Genomic DNA, 17938 nt, shown 5'->3' on the forward strand with positions numbered 1-17938 from the left:
GTCATGACTACCTAGTACTTTCTTCCATCCCCACGATGTTACCTTCCCATGTGCACTCCCCAGATTTCTAAACCGCCCAGCAACAACACAGCAGTAACAGCAGCACGAGCATCTTCGTCGATGTCGTCGTCACTATCATCGTCATCATCTACTCTTAATTTAAGATTCATGACCGATCAGGTCGTCGGAAAAGCTTGTTCCTGGCCACCAGCGACAGGAGCTGTCAAGCCCCTCCCTTCCACCAGTGATCTAGACATCGTCGCCATATCCGGGACTTCCTTCAAACTTCACACCCTTGACACCTGACCAAGATTTGCTGGTCAGGAGCGACTGGACTGAGGATGTTAAAACTCATTGAAAGACCTGGAGCAAACTCAAAGTTAGAAGAACCCAGAAGACAATTGCTCCCCACTTACTTACCACTTACTGTCTACTTGCTTGCCACCTCCGCCGGGATCGCCCCCAACTGCAAACGGCACGGGAAGCACTGGAAGCTTCTTCCTGTCTATGACATCTCGCGAGAACTGTATCTCAAACGCGCAAGACTATCTTGCGCCACTTGCTGGGTTATGATGTGCTTCTTTAGCTCCAATAAACTCGGGGTTGTGGGATCAAATCGACCAACATCCTACTCCGTGAGGGATATGTAGTCAGGATTGAGGAGAGTCAAGTACAAGTTGCTTCTCCCCCGGTCAGATAACATACAGCGCTACGCCGCCGGATCCCGCTTTGCCTTTCTGGCGTGTCGCAAATCGTCCTGGCTGTCACGCTCGTCTAGGAGGGATGGAGGCAATGCAAAGGATGCATTAGTCTTTCCGCTTTGACGTTTTGACTCAGATCGTGGGCGTTGAGGGGTTCCCAGGTAGATTGTCCGTCCCCTTTCCTGGTTAGTCCTGCTCTGTACTTCGTACGTCTAGGCCCTACGACCTGCCCGCTGGTTTCAGTAGGGGACTGAACCGGATCAAAGCATACCACGTCAGGTTCTGAGCTGCTCTAGCCTCGTATATTTGTCGGTAGGTCTGTATGTATGTCAGGATGATGAAGCAAGGTCTCCTCGGTGGGCTTGTAGCTCAGATTCACCCCACCAGATAGCTAGGCACTACTGACGTATGTACTGTACCTCCTGGGCGTGGTGGCGATGAATGGTCGACCCCAGGCCCTGCCCCGCGAGTCACTAGTACTTTCTCCATATCCAATTGCTTGATCCAGAAGACTTAGTGCGTATTCTCGAGGCGATGTGACTAAGGCGTTAGCTCCCGCCCAGTTTCCAAGACGACTCGCGATTCGTTGGTATAACATCTTATCAAGTTGCAAACTACTTACTGTGCTACATCGGAGTACGAGCATGCGTAGTAGATATCTATGCATCACCTCTTGGATCGACCCCTCACGACCCCTCACGACCCCTCAATTTTGCCAGACCCTTGATCAATTCAACCTAGTCAAGCTTCCCCATATCTATTCTGATGCAATGATTCGCTTCAACAGATGACTCCATGTCATGATAACCACTGCACAGATAGCAGGCCACTCTCTATATAAAGCAGCATTCATAGCAGACCTCGGTATAGACTTGAACCAAGTACATACAGAGGACAGCGCTTCAAAAATAGATCGTACTTGTGTCGATATCGCATTTTCTGCAGAGATCAAACCATTTTATCTCAAGTTTATCCGCATGGAAGCTCATGCATTTCTATCATCACCTTCCGATGCCCTACGACCTTGGCAGTACCGGAGAACACCACCCCAACTACAGCAACCACGCCAAACAGTTCACACACACGGCTAAAATGGACAGATTGATTACGTAGCCCCGACTAGCTCCAAGACTAAGTACAGTAGCAGGAATCCCCCCATGTTTGGATGATCGACGTGGCACTCCCCCCGACCAATAAGCGCAAGCTCGTCATCTACTAGATCAATCACGGCGGGAGGGGAGAATCACCACAATGTATGAGTACCGTACTTAGATTTGAGGAAAAATAGAATTTAATCATTCACCTTATCCGAGAACAATTGCACTGTGCCAGCCTACCGATACTAAAGCTACCTTGTATAAGTTGTACTCCGTACCTCGGAAGTAGCTGATCACCCTTGCCGCGCAAACAGAACAGAAAAACATAAGGTGTGCAGACTAAACTTCCCACCTGCAGAATTGACTACCGAATCAAACTTCTGTTGCCCCTCCCACACCAACAACTTAGAGGTGGAAGTGAACGCACACATCACCTCCTCCACACACACACCCACCCACTGCCCGACACGCACACACACGCGGGCGCCCACCCGCCACTGAGGGGCAGAAGCTAGCTCAATCAGGTTTTTCCAGGACCCTTTTGCCCCTTTTGCCAAGATGATCCTGGATTTCGATTGTGGTTGAGGTGGTTGTTCTACCAAGGAAGAGAGAGGGGGAGGGGAGGGACAATCGGACAGCTGAGGGGCGGGGGGCCGGTCAGTCGGGTCACAAAGCAACTAGCTAGTGGATGTAGATTCGACTAAAGTAGGTATTGTAGTGAACTCGGTGAAGAGATTATCAATAGAGATTATTCTCCCACCATGTCGCTCGGTAATCATTACCGGGGGCGAAGGAAACTCAAGGTACGGTACTCCGTACTCCGTACCAACCGAACGACTGCCCACCGGCCACCCCCTCATCCTTCTGACTTGATGGCATAATCAAGTGGTTTCAGATTGAGCAGGGATTGCCAATGCATCAACCTGTATATTGCTCCCTCTCCCTCCCTTTACATCTAGATTACCTGTCCACCTCCCCCTTTCTGTCATCCATCGGCCGAGAACGGCGATTCTCGTTTTCCACCCCCTCCTTCAAGGGACAAGGCAGAAGTTCTTATCGCATGGAAGGGGAAATAAAGAGGGGAGGAGTCACCAAAGAAAGCGGGGTTTGAATAGACCACCAAGTTGCGCTATACTTCGTTCTTTATCCCCTCCCCGTTCTTTTGGTTGAGTCTGAATCTGAGGCTTGGGGCGCGTGCACCAGCAGGCGTATCCTCAATTGTTCAGCTCTACGGTAGTTCTACTGTGCTGCAAGCCTAGGTGACACGATAACCTACGGAGTACATAACTTACCGTAGATAAGCCCCCCCCCCCTCTTCCCCTCCCCCTCATAATCTCCTCCCTGTGTGACATAAGCTCCCCGGGTTCCCCTTCCCCTCCTCAAACACAAACAAAAAAGCTCGGAATACAAAGCAGGTACCTGCGTTGCGCTTGAAATGCTTGTATTTATGTACCTGGTAATATTAGTCAGGCTCTCTTGTCATTCTATGGAGAGTATACACCTTTTCTGCAAATCCCACACACACGCACACATACACACATCCCTCGCCTATCTAATCCACGAGTATCACTTTCTACCCTGAATAATATATACACAAAACGCAATGTGAAGCCCCCCTCGAAAACAACCAAGATTCGCATACAAGATCGCGTCCACGCCTACACTTACGTAGTCCTAACCTATCCAGTAATTCAAAGCAAAGATCTCTTGATCGGATCATGATCAACAAATAAATAAGATGGGGGCGGGGTCCGCCTTTTTTTTTTTTAGCCAGAGGTCGATATGCTGACGTCTTGCATTTGCGGGTCATCTCTTGAGATCGATTTTACTCATATTTACTTGAAAACTCGCTACAAGGATATTTGATCCTGAAAACCAGGAGAACCATCCACAGATCCTGATATTTGCGGTACACAATCCTGGCTTGATCGGGATTCTGAGTTATCCTTTATCTTGCATGGGTTGCAATGAGGAGATGGGAGGAAGCTCGATTTTAGCTGACGAGCCGATTTGTCTGACACGCCATCCTCTAGCCCTTTTTTATTTGCTTCTCTGTTGCTTGTTGCCTTACCATGAGTCATGGAGCTACACAGTATGGTAAGATGTATGAGTATGAGTGTATGAGTAGGATCATGCGGCTGAGTAAACTCCCTGCATGACACCGATCCTGGACGATGTGTGGCAAGCATGCGTAAACCACACATAAACAGCACTGTACATGCACGAGAGCGAGAACAAAGACTTGACGCCCCCGATGCTAGCCGCCACAGAACGACAGAACCCCATTCCGCCTTGATTCGTGACATAGAAGTAAGTCAGTCCAGCGTAGGCTGCGGACTGAACAAGAACGGCAGATTGAATTGGCATCTCTTCTCCTTTGCTCTCAATCCACGTTGTGCAGTACTTGCCGTGTAGGTCCTTCTGGAGATTTCATTTTAAACCGGAACACGTTTGAAGGATTCCCTGGGCCCGAGAGACAGAGGACACGCACGCACACTTAGAAAGCTGGCCGTCAGCTGATATGCACCGAACAGGGCTGGGTGGGTCTGGAATTTGATGCGCTGTACCTGAGCTGGAGATGATCCCTGCGTATTTTCACATGCTTTTTTTTGTTGAGGCGGTGGTGGTGTGTACACCTTGGAATAATCAAAGTGGGCAGGATTCATTCCTGGGATGAAGAATGGTTGTACAGGACAATTTCAGATGTACATGACGTTTTTTCTGGGGTGCCTTGAAAATGCTATAGTCCGCCAGTTTCTCGTATATTATGTGGACAAGGGGGAAAAGAAGACAGGCGTCGTCCGACACCGTCTATCTTGCTTCATTTATCTAAGACACTGGCAATCGAACTGACCATAACCGCTGCCTCCCGTTCCCAATTCCTACCCGTCGCCGGCTCGCCTCCTAATCGCTTTTCGGTCCCCAACACAGAGGTAGGCAGCTGGGAGCCCCGCAGGACACATTCCTTAACTTCCTTCTTGATGCGATCGCGATTTGAGCGCAAGGTCCGAGCCGACACGCCTCCGCGGTTGACGATCTCCTGTACCCGAGCCGTGAGATACGACGCCAGGGATCGCCAGAAATATGAGGGAAGGGAGGAAGTGTCGAGAGAAGTGAGCAGTGGCTGGAGCAGGTTGTTCTTGCTGCTGCTGCTGGTCTGGGGCGGTGCTTCACTCTGATCTCCGTCGCGGTTGGGGGCGTAGCCACCGGCTGGGCAGCAGGGAAGAGTGGGTGTGGCGGTGGGCGAAGATGGTTGAGCACGGCCTCCAGCGCGAAGATATCCTGGCATCGCGCAGACAGGTCGGCAAGAGTCCGCTCGAGGGTCGGCAGCATCGACAATGACCGCGTGAGGTTGCTCAAGGAGGTGGAAATGGCCGTGTGCATGTACCCCTGTAGCGTAGAGAGGAGAAGCTCAGGGAGGAAGTCCGCCGCGAAGCCCAACGTCTTGGGCACCGGCGACAGTAGATACAGGATGTTGACGGCGGACACCAGCCGGGCCCTCGCATCGCGCGCTTGCCTGTAGCCGGACTGCGTCTGGGCGCTCGCGCCGCCGGAGATGTTCGACATGGAGAATCGCGTGATGGCCTGCTGCGCCCGTGCCTTGACCATGTTCTCGGCCGGCAGGACGAGCTCCGCTCTCAGCGTCCGGACCACCTTGACTCGATCAAGTCCGTAGCCTTCCTCGCCCGGGCCGGTCTCGGAGAGCATACGCCGTAGACTGACAATGGTGGAGGCGGCGCGCTCCAGCGTGCGGTAATCATCCCGGCCGGTGACGGGTGACGTCGTCCCTTCGATGCCACCTATCTCTGCGAGCTGACTTTCCAGCTGTCTGCCGAGAGACAGGCAGCGCGCCACGGCTCGTGCGAGTCGCACGGTGGCCAGGGACTTCTCGGCCGCCACTCGAGCCTCGTCGGCGGCCTCCCACTTGCTGAAGACCTCTTTTTCGAGGCGCTCATACCCCTGCATGACGGAGGCGATCTGGTCCTCGGCCTCGTTGAGGATATGACTGGCTGCATCGGTCTGGTCGCGCGTGTGCGTCAGCAAGGGGAGAGCTGATTTGGTGGTCAGCGCATGGATGTGGGTGTCGATCTCTTGGAGGTCGAAGAGTACCCGCGAAAGCGGGGTAGACAGATCCAGCGGTGTGTCTGTCGCATTGTTGGTGGCTACAACAAGGGAGTTGGCGAACGAGGCGGGTGAAAAGTCGGGGTCTAGAAAGGCCTCATAATCTATGTATGATGGCTCCGCATCCGCCATGGTGGGTGTCGCTTTCACTAGCTCGCTCTTCCACGGGGCCGGTGCTCAATCAGAAAACAGAGAGCTCGAGAATTGAAGGGGTATCAGAAGAAAGAAAAATGGACTGGGATGGAGGATCGAAACTCAAAAGAAGCTTGGGTATCACCGTATCAAACAAAGCAGCAGGAACACAGGTTCACGGCACGGGGCTTCCTGGGAATTTGGTGGAGCATGGGGTAAACAAAGCTAGATGTAGTCAACTCTTCCATGTGACAGTCTCAGCAACAGTCATCATCGGCCCAATTGCCCGGGGGGTTGATCGAACTAGCAGCAAGAGGTGACTTGGATGCTTTATTCATGCCATGTGTCGGCCGGGATGGAGTTGACCAGAACTCGCTTGGTGGATTAGTCATCCAGCATAAAACCACGTCTATGCATCCATGAAGATGTATACTTCGGTCAGCTCCAAGGTGCATATTCGAGGAACAGCTTTGATCGACCAAAAGTGGGTAGTTTCTCTGGATATTACTTTATATATCCGTACTGTAGACTACACTGTCTCCGATAGAGCGGGAAATTATTTATTGACACATCCAATTCAGCCGTCTGCAGCTCAGTCATGGTCCGTCACCATACAAAAGCTTCCAAGCACTGAGCTGAGCACCATACATTAGGCAACTGTAAGGGCCCCTAGTCTGCCTACTACTAGGGGAGATACCTATCATTCGAGGACCCCATTATCTAGAGATGGGATGACAGCCATCTTGACGTGTGCGACCTACACATGAGTTCGCCGCATGTTCATGACATTCGGTTCAATATCAGCCAGCGTCTAGCAAATGATGTATTCTGGAATCTGAAATCGATTCACCCTTGTGTAGCCTATCTTCTCGACAATAACGGCCAATATTATTCCTGGAGTCAGCATATTTCGCCGGCTATCTATGCCACATCTCGTCCTCGCCGTCTCCCACTGAGCAGTAGTCACGATTACAGCGACAAAACAAGCCCCCATGCCTGTAATCGCTTCCACCCAGCCCTTCAAACATCGAAACCCATTTCACCCCCGCTGCACCTTTCTCAATATCCCCGAGACCCTCGGCATCATACTCCACTTCTCCCCTTCCTCCCTTAGCTCCACAATCTCCCAATCCGCCGACTTGAGCAGGATATCAGCTATCGGGCGATCCAAACGACACCCATCCAACGCCACAGGCCACACCAGATTCCAGATCTCTATTCTTCCAAGTCAGCTCATCCCCCTCCCCCCATCTACACTAACAGTGAACGGGAAACATACTCTGCACGACCCAGGTAACCCAATCCGCACTCGCCCCATGCTCCCAGACAACCAACTCGCCCCCGGGCTTCAACAACCGCCAGAGCTGGGCGACCACTTGCTCCGGGTGCTCGACGGAGCACAGCACGCCGAAGCTGGTCACGCAGTCGACGCTCTCCGCGACGAGCCCGTGCCTCTCGAGGGTCGCGCGGTCCATGACGTCGCAGAACACCGGCACGTACAGGGCATCCAGCTGCAGCGCCGCGACCCTGGCGGTCAGCGCCGCGCGGAACGCCGCGTTGGGCTCCACGCCGTAGATGGCGGTGATCTGGTCGGCCTTGTATCGCTGCAGCTGGTTGCCGGATCCGGGCCCCAGCTCGAGGACGGTCCCGTGGGCGGCGGCCGCGAGCGCCGGTAGCGAGGTCGTGTCTTCGTAGGCGATGAAGTGCGGTGCTTTTTTTGGTTTGTGATCAGCAATGTCGGGGCATGTCCGGAGTGATTGGGTTAGAGTGCTAGGCGTACCAACTTCTGTGAACCACTGCGCGAAAGCGCGGCGCTGGACTGAGGTCCCCGGTTCATGGTCGGTGGATCTGTAGACCGTCCATATAGCTGGACGCGGGGGGTGCGGGACCCTTGTCAGTTTACTATACGTTTAGGTCCTATGAGCTGGGAGAAAGCCATACATCTGAAGGCACTGAGTAGTGGGCTGGACTTATCAAGGTAGCTGCGGAGGCGGATTTTCAAGTCGAACCCCATTGTAAACTAGCTTGTGTGGGAGGATCGGGGGCGTCTTATCTTTTGGTGTAGTGTACTGTGCTAGTTGGGGTTGCAGGGCGCGGGCAGCTTTTTATATGCGGGCGAGCGAGACGGAGCTAAGCAGCATATGGTGTCATTCTGTTCGAGAATCCTTCTGACTCCAATTATATCCCGCACCCGTTGTTCTTGTGCTTGTCTGCATGGTTCTGTTCAGTGCCACTATATGTGCGTGTAGCGGCTCGGTTGCGTGCGTACATTGCTGGCTGTTCGGCTGCTTGGTGGTGATGTATTTTGTGCATGAAATTGGCATGTTTCGTTGGGTATATGGTTTATCTATCTTTTTGCGTTATCTGTTGTACATGCTTTCTTGTGTGGGCATACTTGGTTTTTTACTTCAATACAATCGGATATATAAGTTGGAGCAATCGTGAATACATACCCAACCCCACAGCATTGCAACCCTGTGGACTAAAGCGGAATAGAATTTACGCCTATATACGTAGAATAGTGCTAGGCGCACCACTTATATGTATCAGAGAGTCGCAACAATTCAACCCCTTACTGATAATGCCTGTACAAGACTAGAGCTAGTCATCAAAACTCCTGTATTGCGCCTCGCTTACACGATAGATGTAGCCGACAACTCATGTATGCAGATAGCAGAACCCTAACATCAATCAAGGCAAGATGGCCGAGTTGGTCTAAGGCGTCAGGTTAAGGTTACCTTAGCACAACAGCTTCACAGCTTCCTGATCATCGTTTGATGGCGTGGGTTCGAATCCCACTCTTGTCATTACTTTTTGCATGTTGCTCGCATGCATCCCCAATGGCTGTGAAGTGGGGAGTGCCGCCTGCCCCGCACACTCCGCAGATAGAGAGAGATAAGCACACTACGACCCCAACTCTTTCTCACCCTCAATTAACCGTATTTTTGCCTTCTAATATAGATATGTGAATACTGTTTCTGGCCATGGCAAATGCAGGTCCCACCAGCAACCAAGAGTCCTTTCGGTTTGTTAATCCGACAATCAATTTGATCCCTCTTCAGCATTGAAGTGGCGAGATACTCGATATACACACTCCGGTACCCCTTCACCAGGCAGATTCACCCCACAAGAGCACCCCTACTGTAGAACTCTCCCATTGGTCTCCTCGACAATCAGCTCAAACTCCGGCTGGAACTCCGTGTAGAAGTTATGCTATCCATCAAATCACAATCAGCGGCACTTCTTCGACACACAAGTGACTTAAGAGGGAATTCTCACCGCGCCCTGCACAGCATCGGCCGTATACTTCGCCACCTCATCGGAGATGATCTTCTTCTGGACTCCGTTCGCAGCAGCCGCATCAGCCATCAGTTGCGAGTAACAGGCATTATCCAAGCTCGAAAAGAGGAAAGCCGCCTCATCGACCGTCCGACCCACGGTCAGAAGACTAGATGCTGGCATGTTAGCATGCCTTCTAGTCGAGGCCTCTCACCAGTTTGCGAAATGGTCGGTATAGATACTCCCAGTGAGAAAAAGGGAGAGAGCAACATACCCGTGATTTTGCAGAATACACGCCAAATTCTCCTTCCCCAGCGCCTCGGCTATCTGCCGTCCCTCGTCCTGAGCAAGGGCAATACCGCCATGATCATCGTACACACTGAGTCGGCCGAAGAAGTTGCATGCATCTGATTCATGTAGGATTCATCATTAGCATCGAATCACCGGAGAGAGAAAGAAAGAAAGAAAGAAAGAAAGAAAGAGAGAAAGAAAGAAAGAAAGAGAGAAAGAGAGAAAGAGAGACCAACCCTGCGTCAACATCTCCACCGGCTTCCCGAACGCACTCCACGTCTTCCCATACACGGAATGCGTATGCGCCGCGGCGATCACATCCGGCCGCGCCTTGTGGATCTCCGAGTGAATCATGAACCCGGCCTCGTTGATGGGCAGCTGGGCGCCGCCCTCGGTGACATAGCCGTCCGCATCTACCAATACTAGATCTGAGGCCTTGATGGTTGAGAAGTGTTTGGCGAAGGGGTTCATCCAGAAGTGGTCTTTTAGGATGGGATCTGAATATTTGATATGGGGTGGTTAGTCTGGGCTTCGTAGAATGTGCTGCACTCAAAGAAGCTTTGATCTATGGGAAAAGGGGAAAGGCAAGGCACCTCGCATGGAGATATGGCCCGACACTCCGTCGCCGTAGCCCTTCTTGCCAAAGTATCGAAAGGCAGCGGCCATGTGCTCCTTCATCCACTGCCGCTGGGCATAGACATCGGTGAATGTGGGGATCCCCCGCAGCTTGAGGGTGCCACTACGTGTACCCCGCGCCAGGGCCTGGAAGGCCTCATCGTTAGCGGCATCGCCGGGGTGGAAGTTGTTGTTGTTGATGGCGGCGGGGGCGGCAACGATGGGGAGGGTGCGTTGTTCCGCCGGGGGAGCTTGGGTGATGGTCGTGGACATTTTCTGGGTCGAATTATGGGAGCTAGGAAGTAGATATGAGCTACGAGGAAGAAGATGACAATTGTCAGGACTGAACGAGGGGTATCTGATGGTTTTATTACCTTTTGACTTTGACCTACTACATCTTATAAAGTAGGCAAGTGACTTCGGCCCCGCGGGATGGGATTGGGTTATCAGCTTATCTCCGGCACTTCAGATAGGCTCGTCTCGCCGATGCGCCTTCCACGAACAAATCACTTACTCTTTTAGCTGGCAGGGTTGAACTTATACTTGCCTAATTTAACCCACCGCCAAGAAAACGTGACGATAAGAGAGTTGAGGCGAAGTCAACCATCCACTCCATGATAAGTTATCATCTGTGCCTTCGAGGTCTTTAAACTGGGTAGATTGCTGATATTCCCCGGCCCGCATCTCTTGGAGCGGTGGTATATCAACCATATTGCCCGCACATATGCTATAAATTGTAACCAGACCGAGTGCTCCAGGTCATCAAGAAGTAAATATATATAAGACAAAGAGAAGGAAAAGTCAAACGAGAGAAACAAATACTACCACAGCAACGCCATCTATACAGTACCAGCCAGCCAGGGTATACATGAAGAAAAGAAGAAAAAAGGACAACTGTGCCGGGAAAATCGCTCAATGCTACATTGACAAGCATATGTGCACCCCTCTCTCCACACCCACCAGAAAAAGCAGGAAAGGCATTCAGATAGCCATGAGGCTACACAGCCTGATCACCCGTGCCCTTCAACAGGCTCATCTCATATTCATCTCCCCCGTTTGGAAGGTTGCGGCCCCGTCCGCGACCCCGCGACAGAGAGAAGGACTCGTCGACACCTTCAGCCTGGGGCTGAGACGAGCCTCCCACCGAACGCCCCGTGTTGTTACTGCCGGACATGCCCCCGAAGCTGATCGGCTGCAACTCCCGCCATCGACACGCCCAGATCCCCAAAAACGTCATGAGGGCGGCACTAGCGCACTGTAGGCCCCACCAGAGCCAGTTCGAGGGCACGGAGCGGGTGTAGAAGACGGTGATGACAAGGTGCAAGAAGTGTATCGTGAGCGCAAAGTCGGGAATGAGTTTCGAGCGCGACACGAGAAGTAGAAGATATATCACCCTGAGCGCGAGCGAGCACTGTTAGTAACTCCCATCATCTGTACCCAGAAGCAATGGGGACTTACCCTATCCCACTGTTCAACATCCATACCAACCCCAGCATCCACCCTACAGTTGTATCTCCTCTCAAGGCATTCCAATTTAAGACGAGGTCAAACGAGAACGGAGTGCCGTAGACAATTGTTGTGAATAGTATCAGAGCCGTCGCGGACACATAGTAGGCACTTTGAAGTAGGGCGATCTTTCGCACGATCTTCAAAGGTGGGAGGTCAGTCCGAGCCCCCGTAGGAGGCGGACGTCGGCGCGGGGGCATGAATTGCAGATGTGCTTATGGAGCTTGCGGTAAAGAAAATGTTCCGTCGAGTCTCCTTTCACCGAGGTTTCGCGCGAAAGACTGGTGAGAGGTTCAATGCGTTCGGTGGTGACAGGGCTGCCCGTCGGGCCTTCGAATATGTCGTAGGGTTCGCCCGCCGTGGAAGATTGCCAACCTGCCTTATATACAGGTTATACCGCAGGGATCACGGGCAGAAAGTTCCACCCTGCAGGTACTAGTATGGCGACAATAAAAGACTCGAAGAAAATGTCGCCAGGTGGCTGGAAGTGGTGAGAGGTTTGTTTGTGAGGATGAAAGGTGGTGGACGGGATAGGCTAGCGCCACATGACCCGGCCGTCATCGCGGAGCGGAGCGAGCGGGCAGTGCGAATATCCTACAGGGCGCCGCTGCCCCCCATACGAGCTTGCTCAAGGCGTCTCCAATTCTGCATTTCGCACCGCCATCTCGCCCCATTCTTAACAGCTTCCTGAAAGCCTCTTCTCTCGGATTCCCGAGTCTCATTTCTTTTTTCCCTTTCCAGAACCCCTGCGCAATGGGCTGGCTTCCCTGGTCTTCCGACTCCTCCTCCAATGCCGCCTCCGACGGCGGCCGCATAGCCCCCGATCGATCCTCCCGGCAACGGTGCTACGAAGGTCGCGACCTGTTCTTCTCATGTCTGGATAGGAACGATATCTTGGATGCTGTCAAGAACGACAAGGAAGCGCAGCGGAAGTGTGGAAAGGAACTTGCACAGTTTGAGACTGCCTGCTCGAGAGCTTGGGTGCGTTGCGCATAAACCCTCCCAACCATCACGGACCCTGGTTTCAACCGATGGTCACCCAGGCTCTGCAACACCAACTCGAGACTGACCGGAATGTTGAATAGGTCAAATACTTCAAGGAAAAGCGCGTCATGGAATACAATCGGGACAAGACAATCGAGCGCATCAAGCAGGAAGACGCAGCTAAGGTCGAGGATCTGAAATCACAGGGTTGGACTGCGCGGTAGAATGGGGTCATCTAAGTGACAATCCCCCCAAAGAAAAACGTATCGGGTGATAGAACGGTGCTATCAGCCCGAGAAGATCTCAAACTGTACTATATCGACTTTTCGCCCACCGATGTATAATGACTTCCAAATGAGGCTTTGGGCTAACCACTTACCCTGTGTCACAATATTTACATGCTCTCCACTACTCTGCCAAGGAATACCATTTTATTAGCATTATCGTGTGCTTGCATTTCTCTAGCGAGACTGAATAAGAGACGCCCAGTATGGTGCACGAGATCATAATAAAAAATAGATACAGATGACCTTTGTAATACACCACGCTCTCCCCAATGCCTGACCAATTTTCTGGAAAAAAGAATTCAACCATTGCACTCCTGTAATATTTGCTCGCTGATTCGACCGATGCGAAAGAAACAGAAACCCCAGCAACCGAGCCATGATAATATATCACAAGTAACATTGAATATCCGATTCTCGAGGGATCAATCAATCAACGCCCGACTTCCTGAGACGTCGCCAAAGACCGCAGTTCAGAGAGAATAGAAAGAAGAAAAGTAAAAGAAGCGAGGTGAGGAAGGTAGTCGAGGAGAGAGCATGCATCACTGCTTCCATTTACCCAGTTGATGCATAATGTTTTGTACTTGGTGGCCAACAGCAGCCTGGTTCTGCGACTGTTGGCCTCCCAGACCTTTCGCAAGCAATGAGATCAAATTAGGATCAGACACCACCGGAGCGTTGGGTGTCTGCAAAGGAAAGGGCTGGGGGACTAGCGGCTGCTGCGGATTTGCCGCAATGGGCTGTCGGGTTGCGGCATTCAGAAGACTAGCAAGATCCGCGGTAGTATGCGGGGTGGCGGCAGCAGGGGCAGCAGCTGCATGGGGGAATGGCTGTTGCGCGCCGGGAACAGTTGACGGTCGTTGCTGTTGCTGTTGGAGTACTCCCAGAAGCGATTGAAGAGTAGGTCCATCGAGAGATGTAATCAAATTCGCGATGTTAGGCTGGTTTGGCACACTAGGCAAAACAGCCTGAGGCACCGAGGCAGCCGGAGCAGGGAGAGGAACACCAAACGCCGGGTTTGGTGTGAATGGATGGGGCCCACCACGTTGCACGGATTGCGCATGGAACACGATCTCAGCGGCGATGCTAGGTTCAACATCGGGGTATTCTGACCTCATGTTAGATGACACTTATTCCTCGTGAAAGACAACCAGCACGACAGGCGACAGCTTACCATTTGACCGAACATTGTCCGGACCTCCACTTCGATCAAACACCTGCAGCGGAATCTTTCTCGAGAACTGGCTCGGTCGTGATAGTCTGACTATAGCAAGGACACCCTCCTGGATCTGGCGTTGAACTGCAGCGCTGAGTGGGATCCTTGGTCCAAGTACTAGAATATCGACCCGAAGCCCCCGGTTGCGGAACGAGTTCTCAACGTGGAACAAGAAGTTTCTGGACTTGGGCGTTAGCAGAGCGGATCCGCTAATTAACATGCAAAATGGCAGGACACGTTTGACTTACCGATCGACTTCTTCAAGAACTAGGAGCTGCACTTCTGGAACATCCCTTGGAGCTCGTCGGGGGACCGGTATGTCTGTCTCTGATTCATACGCCCCACGTGCCCGCGGACTGGGGCTGCGGTACCTTCTATCCCTGGCGTATGGAGATCGAGAACGCCGCCGCTCACGTCGGTCATAGCGCTCAGGAGTCCGATCCCGGGACCTGTACCCATCCCTGCCGCGGAAAGCACGTGGTGATGGTGACCGCGGTGGACGGTAGTCATCGCGTCGCCGATGGGTCGGTTCGTCCCTGAAGTCGCTGAAAGGCACTCTGCCGGATTCATATGGTCGGTCATAACGCTCGCCCGGAACTCGCGCGTTGCGGGTACCAGAAGGACCGCCTCGACTATATTCAGGGGACCTTGATCGTCTCGAAGGGGGCGCACGGGGCTGTTCCCCGGAAGCAGTTCCAGGTCTTGTGTTTCTCTGCGGCTTCGAGATTTCAAGATCTAGAAGGGGTTTCATCATTAGCCTCCAATTTGCCCTTAAGGAGTCTATCGGCAATACTTACGAACTTTCCGTCCTCTGACTACGGCTCCCTGCTCCGAATCTAATGCATTCTTGCAAGCAGAGGAGTCTAGGAACTGAATGAATCCATATGCCTGCTTGATCGAAATCTGAGCGAGTTTGCCGAACTTGTGAAAGATATGGAACAGATCTCGTTTCGTGACGCGTTCTGTAGGCAAATTGCCTGCACGCATAGTAGAACGGGACAAATTAGCCGGGTGGAAAACGAAGGCGATTGGGCCGAGTGGAGGGGTACAACTCACCAACAAATAATCTAGAGCCAGGCGGGAAACGATCCCAGAGGCCTTCTGTAACATATATCCTCTCATCGTGAAGAAACTCGTCGTATTTCTTTTGTACTTCAGGACCCCAAGGAGTATCTTCATCGGCGTTGCTTTTGGACTGTCGAGTACTTATCCGTTCCGCACGACCGTTTTTAGTGGCCGTGGCCGGAGCGGCAGCGGTGGCAGTAGCGGCAGCACTGGGAGCAGTGGCAGCAGTGGCGCCAACAGCAGCAGACTCTTGAGGCTCTGCATGCTGGAAGCTTGCCACAGGGGGAGGGGGCAGCGCGCTGACTCCCGCAGAGGTGCCTGGGGCGCCAGCAGCTGCCAATGGCGATACTCCCAGGTTAGACTGGTAATGATTACTTTGTTGGGCGGGGTAGGAAGGAGAGGAGGGCTGTGCGGTGGAGGAACTAGGGGGAAGCTGATGGTAGGAACGGATGTCATCACTAGCATTGTAGTTGGGATGGATAGAGGGTTTGTCTTGGGGAGGAGGGCGCGGGGGAAGTCCCAGGTCGTCCGTTCCGGCTTGGGAGAGCGCAGATGCATCGGCCGTAGATAAGGCGGTTTCTGCAACGGTAGGGGCAGAGAAAGCAGTAGAGGAGGGGGGGAGATTATCGAGGAGGTTTTGGAAATCGACACCATCCTCACCGGTGCTATCAGCGGGTTTGTTCTGGGAGACTAGGCGATCGGACGGGGGAAACGAGGTCGTCCAGCTGGTAATAGCAGGATTTACCTCACTCGCACTGGGGTAATTCTGGGCGGCATGGGAAGAGGAGGGAGGGACATCGGGCATAGGGTGAGCTATGATGGCAGCGGCATCTGATGGAGGCAATGTGGTTAGAGAAGAGTTTGTGGCTGTTGTTCCTAGGATCGTAGAAGTGTACGGATTCGAGGGTGCAGATCGATCTGACGGCAGAGACGCCTGGGGGATAGTGGGCACAGCAGGCATTGTGTGGTTATTCCGGTTGTTCACCGAACCCTCATCCAGTATGAAAGAGCCAAGTTGGAAGCTACCTTGTGTGTGGTGGTGATGATGATGATGATGATGGTATGCATGATGGGTATAGTGCGGCGGCGGCGGCTGTTGCTCCGGGGCTTGTTGCGCGGAGCCGGTCGCATTTCCCCTCATTGCTTCAAACCCAACATAAGGGCCTTGAGATGCATAGGGATTTGATCCATTTTGATGCGCCTGGGAGTTGAGTCCATGATGGTATTCGGAGGACCTCTCATAAGTCGAAGTGTCATTGAAGACAGGATCCATTTGATTTTGGAGCACCGGAATTTTGGCCGGCTCCGCGACGTGTAGCGGACGAGGGCTTTCGGGAGTCAAGGTCTTGCCTCGGAAGTGGAGAGCTTCATCTGGGGAATTGGGCGTCATGTAGACCAAGGTCGAGAGGACGAGTCATCTACAGAAAAAGACACGCAGAGAAGAACCAGAAGGACCAGAAGGACCACAGGAGAGATAGGGATTTTGGAAAATCGTCCAAGCTAAGGTGGGGCTATCTTGAAAAAAGAGCCGGGCCGTTGGAGCCGGGGCGGTAAAGGAGACGATGCGATGGCAAAAGACGGACTGACGGAGGCGAGGAAGAGGAAAGTGTGTGTGTAGAGAGAAAGAGGGAGACGAAAGAGGAAAAGAAGGGGAGAGTATCTCCTGATAGAGTGATGAAAATACCCACGAAAATGTCAAGGTCGGGTGAACTCCCAAGTAATAATGGTCAAAGGGTAACCAAAAAGTAAGAAAGTACAGTACAAGTACAGTAGTTGATGGGGAGGAATCGAAGGAGAGGTAGAAAGTAGGAGGGAGAGAGAGGGGAGGGACGGGTGGAGGGAGGGGGGAAAGAGGGTGGTGGCAGGAAGAGATGGGAAGGAAAGAAACACCACCACCACCACCACAACCACCACCACTACTACTACCACAAGGTTTGCGTAGAGCAAAAGGGATCTAGTAATAGAGCAAGTGACAGGGATAGGCAGAGTGAGGGCGAACCAGTTTGTTCAACCATACACAAGCACTCAAGAGTCAGTAAGAGTGATGCTGGATGGCGTACTGTACGGGGTGATGAGCTTGGAGATAATCCCGAAAGAAGTTGGTACGAAGTAGTACTGTAGTCTACTACTTAGTAGGTAGGTAGAGATTGCCCTGAACCTGCCGGAGCTAACTACTCGAGTACAGTACTTGCTGTACCTAGTAGTGTAGTATTGGGGAGGAAAGAGGAAAAGGGAAGGAGGAGAGGTTGGCCCTGTGAGTGTGCACTGTGAGGGAAGTGAAGATGTGAGTGAGTGAGTGAGGTCAGGACTCAACACACACGCCAGGTCATTATTACGGGAGAATGGGTCAGAGTTTGCGCCAGTCAGCTTGATCCCGCAGTATGAATGGCTAGCATTGTCATTAGCGGCGGGTCAAGGCGCGCCTAGATTTTCTTCTGCTGGAACTGCTGGAACTGCTGGAACTGCTGCGACTGCTGCGACTGCTGCAATTCCCTCCCTCCATCTAGACTAAGAATAAACGCTAAGTCGACTATCGGTCTGTCACCGAGTCCAGATTCATGGCTCTGATGGGCCTCTTCCGTGTATATGTCTGGGTTGGGTTAAGCTTACAACAGCTGGACATGTCAAGTGATTACCTGTTTTTCG

General features: G+C 52.4%; 6 protein-coding genes and 1 non-coding gene across 7 annotated transcripts; 2 read left to right on the forward strand and 5 right to left on the reverse strand.

The window, feature by feature from the left end:
- Positions 1-4619: 4619 nt before the first annotated feature.
- Positions 4620-6052, reverse strand: ASPACDRAFT_120421 (Golgi transport complex subunit COG5; the record flags this gene model as incomplete). Its single annotated transcript, XM_020196350.1, has 2 exons — positions 4620-4973; positions 5006-6052. 2 exons carry the CDS (start codon positions 6050-6052, stop codon positions 4620-4622), a joined length of 1401 nt encoding a protein of 466 aa, XP_020055580.1.
- Positions 6053-6899: 847 nt separating this feature from the next.
- ASPACDRAFT_1856810 (class I SAM-dependent methyltransferase) lies at positions 6900-8108 on the reverse strand. Its single transcript, XM_020197509.1, has 4 exons — positions 7994-8108; positions 7833-7919; positions 7332-7763; positions 6900-7267 (listed from the first exon to the last, which is right to left on the reverse strand). The coding sequence occupies exons 1-4, from the start codon at positions 8064-8066 to the stop codon at positions 7092-7094; spliced, it is 768 nt and encodes a 255-aa protein (XP_020055581.1). The 5' UTR covers positions 8067-8108; the 3' UTR covers positions 6900-7091.
- A 639-nt stretch (positions 8109-8747) lies between these two features.
- On the forward strand, positions 8748-8859 carry ASPACDRAFT_t175. The gene has a single exon. It is a non-coding gene; the product is annotated as a tRNA-Leu (tRNA).
- A 35-nt stretch (positions 8860-8894) lies between these two features.
- Positions 8895-10620, reverse strand: ASPACDRAFT_120425 (class II aldolase/adducin domain protein). Its single transcript, XM_020196351.1, has 5 exons — positions 10216-10620; positions 9859-10119; positions 9606-9738; positions 9332-9500; positions 8895-9265 (listed from the first exon to the last, which is right to left on the reverse strand). Exons 1-5 carry the CDS (start codon positions 10508-10510, stop codon positions 9191-9193), a joined length of 933 nt encoding a protein of 310 aa, XP_020055582.1. The 5' UTR covers positions 10511-10620; the 3' UTR covers positions 8895-9190.
- A 250-nt stretch (positions 10621-10870) lies between these two features.
- On the reverse strand, positions 10871-12102 carry ASPACDRAFT_120427 (protein SYS1). Its single transcript, XM_020196352.1, has 2 exons — positions 11696-12102; positions 10871-11631 (listed from the first exon to the last, which is right to left on the reverse strand). Exons 1-2 carry the CDS (start codon positions 11941-11943, stop codon positions 11235-11237), a joined length of 645 nt encoding a protein of 214 aa, XP_020055583.1. The 5' UTR covers positions 11944-12102; the 3' UTR covers positions 10871-11234.
- Positions 12103-12375: 273 nt separating this feature from the next.
- On the forward strand, positions 12376-13145 carry ASPACDRAFT_79153 (cytochrome c oxidase subunit 6B family protein). The gene is made up of 2 exons (XM_020205330.1): positions 12376-12724; positions 12829-13145. Exons 1-2 carry the CDS (start codon positions 12497-12499, stop codon positions 12949-12951), a joined length of 351 nt encoding a protein of 116 aa, XP_020055584.1. The 5' UTR covers positions 12376-12496; the 3' UTR covers positions 12952-13145.
- Positions 13146-13553: 408 nt separating this feature from the next.
- ASPACDRAFT_11338 (putative RNA-binding protein (Nab3)) lies at positions 13554-16682 on the reverse strand (the record flags this gene model as incomplete). The annotated part of the gene is made up of 6 exons (XM_020195714.2): positions 13554-14119; positions 14186-14406; positions 14476-14962; positions 15025-15204; positions 15284-15501; positions 15541-16682. 6 exons carry the CDS (start codon positions 16680-16682, stop codon positions 13554-13556), a joined length of 2814 nt encoding a protein of 937 aa, XP_020055585.1.
- Positions 16683-17938: the final 1256 nt, after the last annotated feature.

The sequence above is a fragment of the Aspergillus aculeatus genome, assembly GCF_001890905.1.
Source record: "Aspergillus aculeatus ATCC 16872 unplaced genomic scaffold ASPACscaffold_9, whole genome shotgun sequence".
In the NCBI taxonomy this organism is placed as follows: domain Eukaryota; kingdom Fungi; phylum Ascomycota; class Eurotiomycetes; order Eurotiales; family Aspergillaceae; genus Aspergillus; species Aspergillus aculeatus.